Source organism: Clarias gariepinus, chromosome 22 (genome assembly GCF_024256425.1).
Source record: "Clarias gariepinus isolate MV-2021 ecotype Netherlands chromosome 22, CGAR_prim_01v2, whole genome shotgun sequence".
Taxonomy (NCBI): Eukaryota; Metazoa; Chordata; class Actinopteri; order Siluriformes; family Clariidae; genus Clarias; species Clarias gariepinus.
In genome coordinates this window covers 28,590,194-28,607,500 of record NC_071121.1, presented here as the reverse complement: position 1 = coordinate 28,607,500, position 17,307 = coordinate 28,590,194, and the positions used below count along the sequence as shown (strand labels likewise).

Sequence of the window (17,307 nt, the reverse complement as noted above, 5' to 3'; positions counted from 1 at the left end):
GTGCAAACACACGTGCACACACACACACACACACACACACATATATACACACACACACACAGTCTTCAATAATGACTTAATTACAAGTTATCATATTGTTTGTATAATGAACAAAAAACTTTTTTTTTAAAAAGAAATCTGTTGAAATGAAGTGAATAAAATGAAAACTGACTGCGAGATTTAAAATGAACACAAAGACAACGCAAATGTTCAGAGTCGTATAAAATAATTGTTTAAAACTTTTTGGCAACAAGAACACATTACCGAAAATAAATATGTATAACGCAGAACAAAAACTTAACACACACACACACACACACACACACACACACACACACACATGGCTATTCAGATATGCAATGGCGAGACAACCATGGAGGAGTACTGAGTCTTTTATAATGGGACAGTACCGTTGTTTCTAATAAAACTGTGATGTTATGTTTGGAAGCCTGCAGGTGGTTGACACTGGGTGGTCTGGGGCTGGACGACGTCCTCACCCCAGCGTCTTTACCCACCTCACATGACCTTCACACTCCTCCTCTTTGACGGCACATTTGAAACAGATTTTTTATCAGTGATGTACAAAGACTAAAATAAAATCATAATTCAGTTTCAAAATCTGTTTTTTATTTTTTGTAACTGCTTGTAGGTCGAATTATAAGGACTACTCGATGGAGTCTCGGCTGCATTTCCGCATCCATGCGGCACTGAACAGCCTGAAGGGTACTCCGGTGAACTCGCCATAGCAACCAGCACCTCAAGTCTTGACCTTTGACCTTTACGATAGAAGGAGCATCACCCTGATCATCACAGTACTGTAACGAGTGACGACTAAAAAAACACAAACAAACCAAAGTGCTATTCCTCCTCCGTGTGTAAGCAGAGAGTGAGATGGTAGAACACACACACACACACACACACACACACACACACTGATAAAAAAAAAAGATGGGGGGGGAATGAAGGAAATTTGAAATGGCTTTATTTTTATAGTAATATTAAATCAGTTAAGGGGAATGGGTTAAATGATGTTTTATTTTTTTTCTTAAAGTTTGTGACGATAGTTAATATAAAGAGGTGAAAACAATCAGAGAGCTGAACACGCTGCAGTCTCCAACATGGCTACTTTTAAGAATTTAACGTAAAGCTGCAGTACGGAAAAAATATATATAATATAAGATATTTATTACAATTTCAATTAGCCTTAAGAAAAGGATTACTGAGTCAAACCTCCTCTCTAAGTGGGCGGGGCTTTCTCACTCACCTGCCAGTCAAATCATTAAGTTAAAAAAAAATGCTTTTACAGCAAGCAGCCAAATTTGGCGGAAACTAAATTGCAGAAACCAAAAGAAACGTTGGTCGGTGATGCTGGGAGTCAGGGCTGACGTCATCACACGGTTTTCAGACGGAGACGTTAATGACAAGTGTTTATGCTTTACATTTCAGTCAGGAGTTAAATATTTTGCATGCAGTAACACATTTCCACCAGAGATGTCACCAAATCACCCAAAGTTACACACTGCAGCTTTAAAAGTTTTTTTATTTTCTGTTGGTTGTTCTATTTCCAGTTTCTTGCACAGTTTAGACAATTGTACAGGTTCTGTTACGCACGCTGCACTGATGCCGACGTCTAATCACGAACACGTCCGCGCTGCTCCACTGGTTTTCTTCATCACCATGGCAACTCAACTAGAGCAATATATTCTAATTGTTATTAGGACACGCCCACACCTGGTGATGTAATAGTCTTGACTGTGTGAGATGGTTCGGCTCGTATCAGCGCGGCGTCAGTTAATACGGAGAATATTTATTAATGGCTGCTTTCAGGGTTGAAACAGCTTGTTTATTTGTTTTATTCATACCAAATATTTGTGTTTATGTGTTTTTGCATGTGTGTGTGTGTTTGGTGTTTAATATTGTTACTTGTTACTTACCTTTAAAAGTTTCTCAGCGTGTCACTTCAGCCCTGCGTACTTCACGTTTGTGTGTAAATGTGTGACTGGATGCAGTGCAGAGATTACACTGATAATCAGATAGAATGTACATCACTGTAATCATCAAAACATAATCATCACTATAGAATCTGCACAGCGCCCTCTAGAGGTGCGGCTTCGTCAGGAGAAATCCATCCCATAATACCGTTTGTAAGCAGTGCAGGCGCTGGGGCGGGTCACGGACGTTTCCCGTTCCGTATAAGTGATAGGAAAGCTCAAAGCGATTGTTTAATGAACTACGTTTTTTTTACACAAGTAAGTCTTACACGTGAAACCGTAGATGTTTGTAAAATTATACGTGGACTCGTACATTTTAAAGTCGTTGTTAATGTAAAAGATGATAAGTGTAAATATTTAAATTTTAACCAGACTTGAAATGTGTATGTTAAGTAGCAGAGTAAGATTTGTCATGTTACAGAATCAATCGATCAGACATAGCATGATGTTTCAGGATGTTACATTCAGATGTCAATTTATAGACTGAAAAAGTAGACAGGTAATTATACACATTAGACCATTTTAATTTTATACATTTATATGTTTGGAAGAAAATACAGGTGTGTTTATAGTCCAGATATTTGGTCCAGAATCAAATAATTAACAAGAGATGTATAATTTGGAATTATATACTAAGACTGATATGTTTAAAATGTTCATTTAGCTCCAGGTTAGATTTTAAAGTTTAGGTAATTTTTATGAATCAAATGCTAATTTTATGGATGTAAAAGAAAAAGTTACAAAAAAACAGATTAATTGTCGTTATGTGTTTGATCTCACATTTATTATACAGGAGAATGTATAAAATGAAGAACATGTAAGCTACAAAGAAACAACTGTCACTGCTCTTGGCCTGATCGCTGTGGAGCCGAGTGCTGATACGCAGCCAATCACGTGCCAGCTCTCTGCACTGCGTCATTAATATTCATGATGTCACCTGAGAGCCTGGCGCGCCGCGAGCTCCGTTACAGTCTGATCGGTTAATAATAAAAAGACGTAATTTGAGAGTTGAACATCATCGCGGACTCGAGACTGAGCAGCATCTCAACTCTATTTACGCTTTAAAGCGATAAACTGCGACAAACAAGCAAAAATAATACGTCGACTTATTTCCATCTAAATGCATGTAGTTTTTCTTTAGATTTTAGGCAAAATTTAGAAGCTTGGTCTGAAATGTCGCTTTTGGTGTGATATGAAAGAGGCCTGAATAAGTAAATAAAAACAACAACAATAATAATAATAATTATAGTTATTAATAAGTTAGTCATAATGTTTAAGATCTCTATACATCTCTCTTTTGCTTTACTATGCAGACTTTCACTTTATACAGGTTTGTAAAAATATCTAAATTAGATTTTTTTTCCTCAAACACCAGCAGATTTAACACACACACACACACACACACACACTCCTCCAGTGAGTTACATTCAGAATTAATAATAAAATGTGCTGAATAATATCATTTTGTTTTAAAATCACTGACCAGTCAGGATGCAGCTCAGGGGGAATAAACGCAACCAGTGGGGAGAGGAGGAGTGAGGGTCGAGTCTCGCCACACAGGGCTGAGTTCAGGTGAGAGTCGCTCACGCGGCTGCTGCGGTGGAGAGGCTGAGCTTCACATTCAGACGAGTAAACTGAGAGTAGAAGCGTCTGAGACACCGTGTCTAGACCACCGTGAAACCGCAGACACAAGGTCAGACTCACTGGTACCTGAGACACGCCCTGTTTCAGACAAGCCTGTGGACTCTGAATGAGATTATTAATAGAGACGGTTATTCAGTAATTAAAATACCTCAGGAGTGGGCGGAGTCTGAGGCACCTGCTGATGACATCAGACAGCTGTGACTGACAGGCTCACAGAAATGTCTTTTGCTAATCAGACGCCGCGGTGCACTGTACGGCTCATTAAGAGAATATGAATATACAGATGTACAGATATGTTGATGTATAAATCACACACACACACACACACACGACAGAGTTTTATTTATCTCAAAGTTTATTTTATGTTACACGCCGACGTCACGTCATTGACCCTGTTACCCTCGAGGATGTAAAGACAGGCTGCGCCACACACACACACACCTCCGTTATGGGACTTGGGTTGTGTTCCAATCCACACTCTACTCTTACTGAATCAGTGTGCTAGTGTGCAGCTTGTATTTTTCATGCTTTATCCTAAAACACATGCTCCACTCCCAACTAGTGTGTTAAGTACTGTTAATAGGGGGTTATTGTTGGGAGTCCCAAAGCTGTGTACTTGCACACTAACTAGTGTGATTCTGTACTGTAGGACTGATGCTGTGTCCCAAATCACAGTCAGTCATGTGATAGGATTCATGCAGGATTTCGGCTTCACCTCAAACACAGACTAGTGCACTGAATAGTGGGCGAGTGTTAGTGTGCAGGGTGGTGTTGTGGTTTGGGACGCAGCCCGGGTCTCGTCTCTTCAAAGCTCGGCCTGCTTCTTTATTTACGTTTATAACGTTTAATCATTGCGTATAAACGATTAATAACAGAAATCAACATCCATCAGTTTATTTATATATATATATTTGTTCCATTTCCAGTGTTTGTTCACATTTTAATTCTGTATGTTTTGTTCATTTCACCAAACGTTGATGTGTGTGAAAGTCAAAAAACTGTGTGTACAAATGGAATAAAATACAAACATGACAGAGATCTACCTGCTGAGCCAAGTTGTAAAAAGTTTGTACACCCTCATGACAAAATAAAGAATATAATTTTTAGCCACAAGAAATGTAGTGTGTTTGATTTCACACCTGTTTTTTTCCTTCAGCAACACAAATTAACAAAAAAAAAATCTGTTATACAAATAATATACATTTACATTACAAAAGTTTTTGCCCCCTTTTCAAATAAAATAAGCATTATCTGTTCTTTAATCTGACACACACACACACACACACACATACACACACACACATACACACACACAGACTGTCTGATTTACTGTGTGTTATACACTGGAATATTCCAGTAAATCGTCGGTGTGTGTTTACAGAAGTTAATGATTACTGAAGGTTTGTTTGGGGAGAATCAGGACTCGGGGTTCAGGTGGATAAAAGACAGAGAGAAGACGGCAGAGAGGAGAGCTAGAAGGATAGAATGATGAGGATTACACTCGTTCTTCTTCTCTCTGCCCTCCTGCTGCAGCTCGGGCGCACGGTGAGTCCTGACAGCTTCATTCATCAGATTTATTAGAGTTTCCTCGTCTGTTTTCAGTAAAGCCAAAGGTTGCCAACACGGTCACCAGTGTGTGTTTGGACAGGTAGTTCAATCACAAAAGCTGACGAAACTTTGGATCAGCGAGTTGACCGCACACTCCAGTCACAGGTAATGGAAGCACACAGGCGTGAAACAGGAATTCTGTTTGGCCTCTTGCTGGTGTTTTTTTTTGCCCGATGTGTGTGTATCACAGGCGTGTCACAGCCACACGTTTATACCTGGGACAGGTGCTTGGGCCCGCTCATCGTTGTTTGCAACTATATTTACTCTTCTGATATTTGATATTTAGGCATTTTGGCAATTTCTCAGGTCGGTGCAGAGAGGGATTCATCACTAACGCCCCCTCCCACACCTCATCACAAAGCCCCGCCCCCCAGTCTGCTGTCTCAGGAGTGTGTGGATGAGAAACACACCCGCTCGTCCTGCACTAAAGTGTTCTGCCCGCCCTGGGAGCGCTGCATCAACGGTCAGTGTGTGTGTAAACTGCCCTATCAGTGTCCCCGCTTCGGCCCCAGGGTGTGTGGACTGGAGGGGAGGAGCTACATGTCCCTGTGCCAGGCTCAGGCCAACGCCTGCCGAGAAAAGAGACCCCTGTTCTCTCACTACAAAGACCTCGGGTCATGTGACGGTGAGCGACACAAATCATCATTATAATCATCATCATTCATGATATAAACAGCAGTGCTGAAACATTTCCAAAACTCTTAATGATGAACTGAGCAGAAATAAAAACACGATATGTTTAGAGAACAGAGTAGAAAAACTAATAACTTCATCAGCTACAAATATTTCAACCACTGAACAAAAAACTGAACATAAAGCTGAAGTCTGGGTTCTGCGTGCAGAAAAAAAGGAAAAAGAGAAAACAAACAATCAAATAGAAAGGGATTAAAATACTGGATTTTTTGAAACTATGAAATAACACATATGGCTTTATGTTATTAATTACTACCAGAACAGTATTGTGTCGAGTGTGTTTGTACAACCCATCATGATGAAACTGTCTCTCATGAAGACCTTCCCAGGAAAGCAAGACCAAAACTGAGCTCTGCTGCAGAGGAGAAGTTCATTTAGAGTCACCAGCCTCAGAAATCACCAATTAACAACCAGCAGCTCAGATTAGAGCCGTTATGAAGCTTTACAGAGCAGAAGGAGCAGATAAACATCTCAATATCAACTGCCATATTCTGGACACCCTCAGCGTTAGTTAACAGTGTAGAAAAAATGTAAATAATTACTATCCATTAAAATAATTTCATGGAATTCAAAGGTGTGTATGTGTGTGTGTGTGTGTGTGTGAGACAGAACCTTTTGAAGTGGAATTACGAGGCTTCAAGGGCCAGCAGGTGGTTCAGTTCCGCACAGCCAATGTAACGGCGCTGGTTTGTGGTTCAGACTCGTGGAACATGGCGGCCGCTAACGTGGTCTGCAAACACAACAAAAACAACCCCAGGTATACACACACACACACACACACTATCTATCTATCTATCTATCTATCTATCTATCTATCTATCTATCTATTTGTTTGTCTCTAAGTCTCAGAGGAGCAAAGGTTTTTGGGAAGAGCGAGTTTAAGGACATAATAGGAGTGTCCAGGGTGCACAAGTGTGTCGATGTGAGGTGCACAGGGGCGGAGCGCACCTTGGCCGAGTGTCTACTGTACAAACCTCGCTCCATCAGTGACGACACATCTGTTGCTACGGTAACATGTTACACAAATGAGCCAGGTAATAACTGAGTCTCGTACATTTTACCTCTAATATATCTAATGTACATGTACAGTGGTTTTGGACACGCCCACTGTGGACAGGTCATGGTGTTTGTGTGTCCTGTATAATAAAGATGTTCTGTTAATGAGACACACACACACACACACACGTTTAATGTTGTCTGGACAGCTGTAGGCAAGGACGAGTGTGACGGGTTCCACTGTGTTAATGAGAAGTGTGTGTCGTGGGAACACATCTGTGACGGAGTGGACGACTGTGGGGACAACAGCGACGAAATGTGCTGCACAGGTACGACAACTCACACACGGACAAACACACTACAACACAACACGCTGCAGGACGACGCTACATCACGGTGCTGTCTTTGTGCAGTGTGGAGCGGAGTGTATAGTGTGTCGTGTTGTGTGATGCTGTACGTGATGCTGTGTAGCCTTGTGTAGTATTGTGTGTTGTTATGTAGCATGGTGTTGTGTTGTGTATAGGTTGCCAAAATGGAGCCTTTTACTGTAAAAGTGGAGTGTGTCTTCCACCGTACGCCGTTCAAGATAAGATCCGGGATTGTCTCGGAGGGGAGGATGAGATCGAAACGGTCGAAACGGTCAGGAAGAGTATTCCTCGATCGGGTTCACGCAAGGAACACTTAGGATCAGGTTAGTCATTACTTAACTTCTACCAGCTGCTACTGTACATTTATGCACCAATAGCTAGCTAAACACTGTGTCTTGTTACCAAGTTGGTACCAAACTGTTAGTATGAAAAAGATAAGATCTCTCTCTGTTACACATGCACACGTTTAAAGATATGAGCTTGTTAGTGCTGATCAAGTGTTTTTTTGTTTCAGGACCATCAGAGCATCAGAAATTGGAAAAAGGTCAGTGTCTGCTACATTACGCACCATATTCACATAGGGTTTGCAAACTCCGTAAACAGAAATAAGGGATGGAGGTCGGAGGGAATCAAGTGGTGATTTGCCTTTTTTGGGGGGGAGGGGGGAAAGAAAATCTACAATTAGTTCCGTGCCTCTATTGCTGAGAAATTTCACCACAAGTCCCAGTTTGACTTGAACACCACTCGTACATTTATTTCTCCTTCTATAGTATATGCATAAGAGATGTTTTGAATTGTAAGATATTTGTAACAGTCATATGTAGCATTTATATATTATTATTTTTAAAAAGTTAACATTATTTGCTACTAAGTTGGTTCACATTGAATTTTGTTTGTAGAAATAATCAATGTGTCTATCAGTTATTGCAGACTGATTTGCCTGATTGTACAGCTTCACGTTCTGTTCTGGGTTTTGACTTCTGATGTAATTTCTGCTCTGGTGGTGAGGAAACTGAACTTACTTCTCGGGCCATGGTTCTAGTGTTTATGGTGTTTTGTTTTACCAACCCAACTCCAAACCCAATTAATAAATAAATAATAAACCATTGTTTTAACTTTGCTACAAACAATTATATCCAGTGTTCTGTAAGCTAGCAGTATAGCAAGGCGGATTAAACGTAAGCATTATACTTTCCTATTTGACTACGTTCCTATATTACCTTTATCTTCTGTCCATTTCTCTTTTTCTCTTATTATTTTGTCTAAACTGGAAACCTAGTTTTAAAAATGATGTGGTTTGGCCTCAGGACACCTTCCCAGCGATAAAAGCAGTTCATAGGCGACTCGTCAGAAAGGGTCTGGAGCTTAGAGCTTTCGTTCGCGTCTTTCACAGACTATTGTTTTGAATATAAAAAACAGTGTGAGAAATTGGAAGTGTGGTTTGAGCGGATGTAAAAATGAGTTACTGTGTGTGTGTCTCACACTAAATAAATGAGAGTTGCCAGTTTTTCTAAAGCTAATTCCTATCAGCTGTGTTTTGTTAGCTAGTTGCTAGCAAACTGTTAGCATGTAAAAGATCAGATGTCCCACACACACTCTGTCTCTCTCTCTCTCTCTCTCTCTCTCTCAAAGATATGAGCTGTGACTGATGTTTGATGATGCTAATGATACTAGCAGCTAATCAGTAATCAAGCTCTTTCTGTTTCAGAAGCATCAGAGGAACCTAAAACAGGTTAGCATCTGTCTGCTACGCTACGCACCACATGCACATCCGGGAAATATTCCGTCATCGTCATTCTAATGCTAAAGAAGGTGCTAAATCATGTCTAAACAAACAATCAAAACATGAACTGACCATGCTTTTTACCTTGAAGACAAACAAAACTACACAACTAGCCTTACCCCAAGCAGCAGAGCTCGCTAATGTTAGCTAGTGCCAGTTACACACACTGTCAGGCTGAGAAACTATACAACTAGCCATGAAGGTTAACCCTAACAGAACGCTAACTCTATAATGTTCAAGTATGTGGTTTAATTTAAATATTGTGTGTGTTTTTACAGAAGTCTGGACGAATTCTAAAGACGGTAAAAAGCTCAACACTCACAAGTCACATGTGAAGACACATCTTTACAATATCACAAAAATAATAACGTCTGTGTGTGTGTGTGTGTCAGATATCCTGAAGATACGCAATCACACAGAGACCCTGGAGTGTGGGATTCCCAACATGGACTATGTTCACAAGACAGAGGAAGAAACGCGCAGACGCACAAAACGTGCGGTGTGGGGAGAGGAAACTCTGCCGGTTAGACATACAACAATACACAATACTACAATATATTAAAATGATTACACAGTGATACACAACATACCAGCAAACACCACTACAAAATATTACACGATAATGAAAAGCTGCTTTATATTAAACTCATAACCAACTCCACAAAATACAAAACACAACACTACACAATACAATGAAACCTCGAATTGTGAGTAACGCGGTCTCGAGTGTTCCGCAAGACAAAGCAAAGATTTTTTATAAATATTGACTTGGAAAACGAACAAGTCTTGGTTCACGAGTACCCAGTATCATGTATCACGCATGATCACAACTGAGCAAACGTTTTTTCTCTTTTTTGCGCCACGGAATTGTGGGTAATCGTCTCCCCTGCTGGGTCTTAGTGCTCGTCTCTCACTGGTTTAATCAACATCCATGCACGCGTGTACTGTTTACTATAACACTGTGACCACGTGTGTGAATGTGTTAAACATATTTTATTTTACGTCTACATGTGTGTGTGTACAGTGCGTGTGTAGAGCAAAAGCAAGTCTCATTAGAGGTTAAAGATCCATTTTCTCCCTCTCTGTATCAGCCTGTCATTTTGTGTGTGCGCATAATTTAAAAATTCAAATTCTATTTGTCACATAAACAGTCATACACAGTGAAATGCTTACACGACCACCTGTGACCTCAAATAAAAAATATATATAAAAACTATTTAACAAGAAATAATAATGAGAAATATAAAAATAGAAAAGAGGCAAAAAATAATAAATATTTAACTATAAGAAAGTTGAACAAAATATACAAGTTTTCAAGATATAAGAAATATAAACCTATCTGTACAGACAAAAATGAATTTAAATGCAAATAATATGTGGAATGAATGAAGTGTGCAATAGTCCTGAGGTGTGCAATTGAGCATTGTTTGTGCAAATGTGCAATATGTGTGCAAGTGTGCTATGTCATGATTGTCCGGTCTACAGTGCGTAGGGGTGTGTGCACAGATAAGTAATGTCCATGAGTGTCCATTTGTGTGGGATGTTGCAAAAACGCGGAGATGATTAGTCATGTGTGTTAATCTGGTTGAGAGACTGTATTTCTGCGGGAAGAAGCTCCTCCTCAGTCTCTCTGTTTTGGCCTTTAAGGAGCAGAAGTTCTTTCCTGACCGCAACAAAGAGAACAGTCCATTGTTGGGATGGCTGAGGTCCTTCACGATCACGTCCTTGGTCCAGCACCTCTTGCTGTAGATCGAGTGCAGATCAGGGAGTTCAGTGCGGATGGTGCACTCAGCTGAACGCACGACCCTCTGTAGAGCTTGTCTGTCCTGCATGGTGCTGTTCCCGAACCAGGTTAAGATGTTAGCCGTCAGGATGCTCTCTATGGTGCAGGAGTAAAAGTTCCTGAGCACCTTGGAGGGCAGTCTAAAGTCTCTCAAGCGCCTGAGGTGATAGAGACGCTGCCTGGCCTTTTTAACCACGGTGTTGATGTGGCAGGACCATGTCAGGTCCTGCATGATGTAAACACCATGGTATCGGAACTTGTCCAATCTCTCCACTGGGCTCCTGTTGATGACGGGGGTCTGGTAGTTCCTCTCCTGCTTTGTGCTAAAGTCCACTATCAACTCCTTTGTCTTGCTGACGTTCAGGAGGAGATTGTTTCTCTGGCACCAGTTCTCCAGATTTCCAACCTTCTCCAGGTAGGCTGTCTTGTCGTTGTCAGAGATCAGGCCCACCATGACAGTGTCGTCAGCAAACTTAATGATGGTGGTGGAGTCCGTAGTGGCTATGCAGTCATAGGTGTACAATGAGTACAGCAGGGGTTTCAGAACACAACCCTGTGGGGCTCCAGTGCTGAGAGTGAGTGAGGCTGAGACATGTCCGCCCATCCTTACTGCCTGTGGTCTGCCAGTTAGGAAGTTGGAGATCCACTGACACAGTGATGAGCTCCCAGGTGCTCCAGCTTGGTGGTGAGTGTGGAGGGAATTATGGTATTAAATGCAGAGCTGTAGTCGATGAAGAGTATTTTAACATAATTCCCTTTCCGAGTGTCCAGGTGAGTGAGTGATGTGTGGAGGAGATGAGAGATTGCATCGTCTGTGGAATGGTTCGGGCGGTATGCAAACCGTAGTGGGTCGAGTGTGTCCGCTAGTGAAGAAATTATAAAGTTCCTGAGCAGCCGCTCAAAGCACTTCATCACTACTGAGGTGAAGGCTACAGGGCGATAATCGTTGAGGAAAGCAGGATGAGGTTTCTTTGGGAGAGGAACAATGATGAACTCTTTGAAGCATGTAGGGATCACCGACTGAGATAGGTCAGGGGTAGCTCAGTGGTTGAGGCATTGGACTAGAGTTCGGAGGATCCCAGGTTCAAACCCCACAACCACCAAGTTGCCACTGTTGGGCACTCTCGGTGCGAGATCTCAGAGCGTCGTGGATGGTTTTATCCACCCATGGCTTCTGGTTGGGAAACGTTCTAATAGTCTTTTTCTCCACGGTATCATCCGCTTTTTTCTCGATGAATCCCACAACACGCTGATGTCATCATCGGAGCAGTTTCGGAACATGTCTTAGTCTGCGTTATCGAGTCCGTCCTGTAACGCGGCCACCAATTGGTCCGTCCAGCACTCGACCCCCCTTCTGAACCGGAAATTCCTGTTTCAGCCTTTGTTTGTATTTTGGAATGAGGAAGATGGCGGCGTGGTCGGATTTACCAAATGGTGGACGAGATTGTGACTGTGATTGTCCTTGACTGTTGTGTAACAGTGGTCCAGTGTCCTTTCGCTGGTGGGACAGGTGATGTGCTGATAAAAGTCCGGTGCTGCAAAAGTCCCCCGCCACTATGAGCGCAGCGTCCCGGTGTTGTGTCTGGTGCTGTGTAAGTGCCTTATGCAGCTCGCATAAAGAAGTGTCCGTGTCTGCTTGTGGTGGAATATAAACGGCGCTGATTATGTCCGATGTAAACTCCAGAGGTAGATAAAAAGGACGGCACATGATGGACAGTAGTTCCAGATTCGGGGGGCAGGAGTGTGTAAAGAGGAACAAACCTCGCGCTGTTGCCCCAGCTGCTGTTCACCATTAAACACTCGCTGCCTCCCCTTGACTTCCCAGAGTCCCGTGTCCTGTCCATGCGGTGAACCAAGAAGAACTCGGCCGGCTGGATGGCGTGGTCCGGCACCGCTGGGTTCAGCCACGTCTCGGTGAAGCAGAGGAGATTGCAGTCCCGAATGTCTCTCTGGAACTTTATCCTGGCCCTGAGGTCATCAAGCTTGTTCTCCAGTGACTGGACATTGGCAAGCAGGTTGCTAGGCAGAGGTGTGCGGTGTGCACGGGCTCTCAGCCTGTTCCTGACGCCGGCTCATTTCCCTCGGGGCCGCCGCTTCGCGTCACGTCCAGTGTTCTTCCTCAGGATCTCACTCGGCCAGCTGGGATCCGGAGTTAAAAACGTTGAATTGTGAGTACATTGTATACCAACAGAAACAAGGGTATCTCTTTTATACCTAATGTACTCAATGGTGATGAGTTTGCTGGTTTAAAGTTACTGGAAATTACTTTAAAATACAAAAACAAAGAAAAGTAGGTCAGAGCAGTCGTGACGGCAGCTGACCTTACCGGCACCATCTTGTATGTGCCCCTAACACACACTCTCACACCTTTATTTTTACTTTTTTTAAAGGTAAAGGGCAGATTATTATTATTTTTTTTTACTTTATATTTTGTCTTAAAGGGGTCATACAGGCCTACATGCACTTTTTTAAGCTGTTTGGACTGAACTGTGTGTTAGGAGAGTGCGTACACAACCACTCTACGATGATAAAGAGTCGCCCAGTGGTTTTCTTTTCATTTATTACAATAACACGCCCCTTCTGAAATCAGGCCAATCGCAAATGCCTGTCACTGTGACGCCACACCACAAGAGGCCGCTCCTACACTAGTTGATTGACACTGGTGTTTTAGCAAAGACCCGCCCCGAGTGAGAAGAATCTGTCGGCCATTGTTTTTTCGCCGCTGGAGTAAAATGTCGCCTAAGCGAGTGTTGTGTACAGTTGTTGGGTGTAATAGTGAACACAGCAGTCGTCATTCACTACCGACATCTGAGCCACTGAGGACACAGTGGCTGAATTTAGTTTTTGAAGCTAACGTCCCCGCTGATCTACCTAAATGCGTTCATGTTTGCGATAATAATTTTTTACCAGACTGCTTTATAAACGCAGGTCAATATAAAGCTGGTTTTACTAGGAAGCTGCTCCTAAAAATGGATCTGTACTAACTTCATGTTCTTGCTTCTCCGCTTTATGTTGTTGTTGCTCGCGGCAGCCTAACAGCCCGTTAATTCATGCCCAAGCAGTGATGAGAAAGACAAATCGAGTCGATGCATGTCCATTCTTTTAATTTCTGCGTTGTCAGGCGATATTACAAACTTCCGCGTAGGTTCCGTACTTAAATCAAACCAAAAACGACTGAAGAAAACAAGCTCAGGGTCTTGTGTGTTGTTGTATGTTGTTCTGTTCAGACTCAGATACAGTGGCATGTGGCCGTGCAGGAAGACGGAATCATCCGTTGCAGTGGTGCTTATATCGGTGGGTGCTGGGTTCTGACCTCCGCCAACTGCGTCAGGTAATCAATCATTAAACAGAACTACCACTGACACTTTTTGTACAGGTATTCCATAAAAGACATAACATTGTTTTGTGTGTGTGTGCAGGCAGAAGCCCCGATCTTTCCGGATTAAATTCTCTTTGTGGAAGAAGTTCTCTCTTCTAAGCACCACTGACACCACCCCTGTGAAGAACATTATCATTCACGGAGAATACAACCCGCGCACCAACGAGAACAACATCGCGCTCATCCAGCTGGTTGAACTTCCCCAAGTGAAAGAGTGCCTGCACCCAAACCCGGCCGTACGCCCCGTCTGTGTGCCCTGGTCTCCTCTGCAGTTTCCTCCTAACTACACCTGCACTGTCTCAGGCTGGGGACACGACAAACGTAAGCACCTTACTGTGCACATACCACTGATCTTGTCTCACCTGTCTCACTTGCCCAGCCTTGACCTATCTCAAACTCAACTAACATGCCTGTCCATACTTGTCCCACTTGTCTCACTTTGCTATAAATCACTTATATTAACAGTTCATATGCCTAAGCTCTTATCCATCCATTACTTACCTGTCTCATCTCTCCACATTACTCTTATCTGTCTCACCGCTCCACATCTGTCTTACCTCTCCACATAAACTCTCTCTCTCTGTCTTTGTAGAGGGAAGCAAGGTGAACATCCTGAGGTGGGCCAACGTGAGCCTTATCCCTAACTGCGAGTCCTACTACAAGGAGCGGTATCACAAAGAAATGATGTGTGCGGGTATGTGTCTGCCTTACCTCACTTGTCTCACCTCACCTGTCTCACCTAACCCACCACATTTGCATAATCCATCTCTGCCTGTCTCAGTCTTTCATTTGTCCACACTCGTCTTCTCTGTACCAGGTGATCTGGAAGGTAACGTGTACTCTTGCCCAGACGAATCAGGAAGTCCATTAGTGTGTAAGGATGCGAGCGGTGTGTCGTACGTGTGGGGAATCGTGAGCGGGAAAGATAAGTGCGGAGAAGCCGGCTTCCCCAGAGTGTACACTCAAGTGGCTCACTATTTTGAGTGGATTCGGCAGCACACCGGCTGGTCTGCAGTCACCAAGTACAACCAGTGAAGTGGAACCCGACGCACCATTCTCGCCAATAATGCTAATTATTAAAATTAAAATGCCAATTATTGCAAAAATAAAGAAATGATTTACTTTTAAAGTAAATTCTTTGATTTCTTTATATTTTCATGTTTTGCTACCACGGTTATTTTGGTATGAATAATATCAGGTATCATTCGGAAACCATCCCCTGTTAGCATAAGCATCTGTCTACATGCTAATATTATGTCATGTACGTTTTTTTGCAATAATAAACAATGACAATTATTGCACTAATAAACGGATACCACAAAATCACAAAAGTCAAGACAACGTAATTAATGAACAAAGAGACAGACTGTGCTCTGGGAAAATACCATAATAAGGAACGCAAGTGATCCAACACTTCACATCAGCATAAAACACACAACATTAGACTTTGCACAAGATGTTCATTACTAAGTCTAAATATCAGTTCTTTATCAAATATTCTGCTTTAGGGATCAGTCACTTTTGGTCATTTAGACACACAGAAAGCAAAAAATCATACTTTATTAAAGCTGGACATAAACAAATCTGGGAAGGAAGAAAAAAACCTTCATTAATGGAGCGTAACTTGGGCCGCACACACTGCCAGCTTACGTACTTTACTGAAATATACTGAACTAAATAAAATGTTTTGTAGCTACACACTGATTAATACTACCTAGATACACCTACATAGGCACTTTGGTATCAGTTTCAGAAGCAGTACAAAATCTACAAAAGAACAAAAACAAAACACTTCGTAATTCTCGACGAATCTCCTGCTAAAACCAGGCAAGACATCACTTTAAAAACAACGCCCTCTGGTGGCAGCTTTGAGAACTGTTTTAAAAGTAATAGCGAAGAAGTTACTCCTGATTGAGTAACACTTTATGTAAGCCTGAGAGAGGATCCGAGTTATTAAGTTAGAATAAAATAATTAAACATAATTCATAAATATGGGTAATTATGGACTTGAATGTGTGTTATTTTTATATGTCTAATCATTTGGAGAATTTATTAATATAGAAATCAGTGTTTGTGTTTTTATAATAGTGTGAGTGTGTAGATAAGTGCATAGTTCTGTGTGGGACTGTATTTTAAAAATCCACCTTCCACCCAAACACACACACACACACACACACACAGAGCTTCAAGTTTGATCAGAATTCTTTCGCTGTAGTTCGGTGTTGATTGAAGGCCGAGTGTTCTCTCTCAGTGACGAAGCGACTGGGCCACATTTCTCACTCAGGTGTGTCGCTGTACACAGATCACCTCTACCTTCCCTACCACTACTCCTTACGCCTGCACCTTTCCCCCACCCTCTCTTTCATTTATACATATGTACTTGGTCTTGCTCCAATGGATCTTCATGCTTTTTCTTTTCAGTGCATCCCTCCACCTGCTCCCCACTCCCGCTACTGATCACAGAATCATACGCAAACATAGTTCCTGGGGACTCTTGTCTAATCTCATCTGTCAACCTGTCCATCACTTCCCCGAACAGGAAAGGACTAAGAGCCGATGTCTGGTGCAGTCCCACCTCCAGTCGGTCGTACCTATAGCACACCTCACCGCTGTAATGCGATGCTTGTACATATCTTACACCACGTTCACATACTTCACTGCCACTCCTGACTTCCTCATGCAATACCACAGTTCATCTCTGGCACCCTGTCATACGTTTTCTCTAGAACTACAAACACACAATGCAACTCTTAACTTCTCCATCAACATTCTCAAAGCAAACATGGCATCTGTGGTGCTCTTTCTTGGCATGAAGCCACACTGCCACAGCCTCAACCTAGCTTCCATTACTCTTTCCTATAATTTCATGGTGTTGCTCTTTAGCTTTATACATTTCCCTTGTTTTTAACGATTGAAACTAAAACATTTCTTCTCCACTCATCAGGCATCTTCTCACCTCCTAAGATCTTGTTAAATAATCTACAGTAGTCAGCAACTCCACTGCCATTTCTTCTAAACACTTCCATGCCTCCACTGGAATGTCCTCTTTTCCACTCTTTATC

At 42.2% G+C, this 17,307-nt stretch overlaps 2 protein-coding genes across 2 annotated transcripts in view; both read left to right on the top strand.

Annotated features, from left to right (window-relative positions):
- LOC128510552 (tetratricopeptide repeat protein 39B) overlaps positions 1-3,324 on the top strand; it is a 22,635-nt gene extending 19,311 nt beyond the window's left edge. Inside the window, exon 19 of the mRNA XM_053482927.1 lies at positions 650-3,324. Coding sequence (XP_053338902.1) covers positions 650-746 — 97 coding nt within the window. The 3' untranslated portion in view covers positions 747-3,324. The remainder of the gene's footprint in view (positions 1-649) is intronic.
- Positions 3,325-5,077: 1,753 nt separating this feature from the next.
- Positions 5,078-15,364, top strand: LOC128510534 (complement factor I-like). The gene is made up of 14 exons (XM_053482900.1): positions 5,078-5,180; positions 5,550-5,868; positions 6,546-6,693; positions 6,780-6,970; positions 7,142-7,261; positions 7,456-7,623; positions 7,815-7,844; positions 9,009-9,032; positions 9,362-9,385; positions 9,476-9,606; positions 14,094-14,197; positions 14,286-14,566; positions 14,838-14,939; positions 15,063-15,364. The coding sequence occupies exons 1-14, from the start codon at positions 5,121-5,123 to the stop codon at positions 15,278-15,280; spliced, it is 1,920 nt and encodes a 639-aa protein (XP_053338875.1). The 5' UTR covers positions 5,078-5,120; the 3' UTR covers positions 15,281-15,364.
- Positions 15,365-17,307: the final 1,943 nt, after the last annotated feature.

Coding starts and splice junctions, on each gene's coding strand:
- LOC128510534 (XM_053482900.1), top strand. CDS start 5,121: ATGATGAGGATTACACTCGTTCTTCTTCTCTCTGCCCTCCTGCTGCAG. Junction 6,971..7,141: donor ATGTTACACAAATGAGCCAG/GTAATAACTGAG, acceptor TTGTCTGGACAG/CTGTAGGCAAGGACGAGTGT. Junction 9,607..14,093: donor GGGGAGAGGAAACTCTGCCG/GTTAGACATACA, acceptor TGTTCTGTTCAG/ACTCAGATACAGTGGCATGT.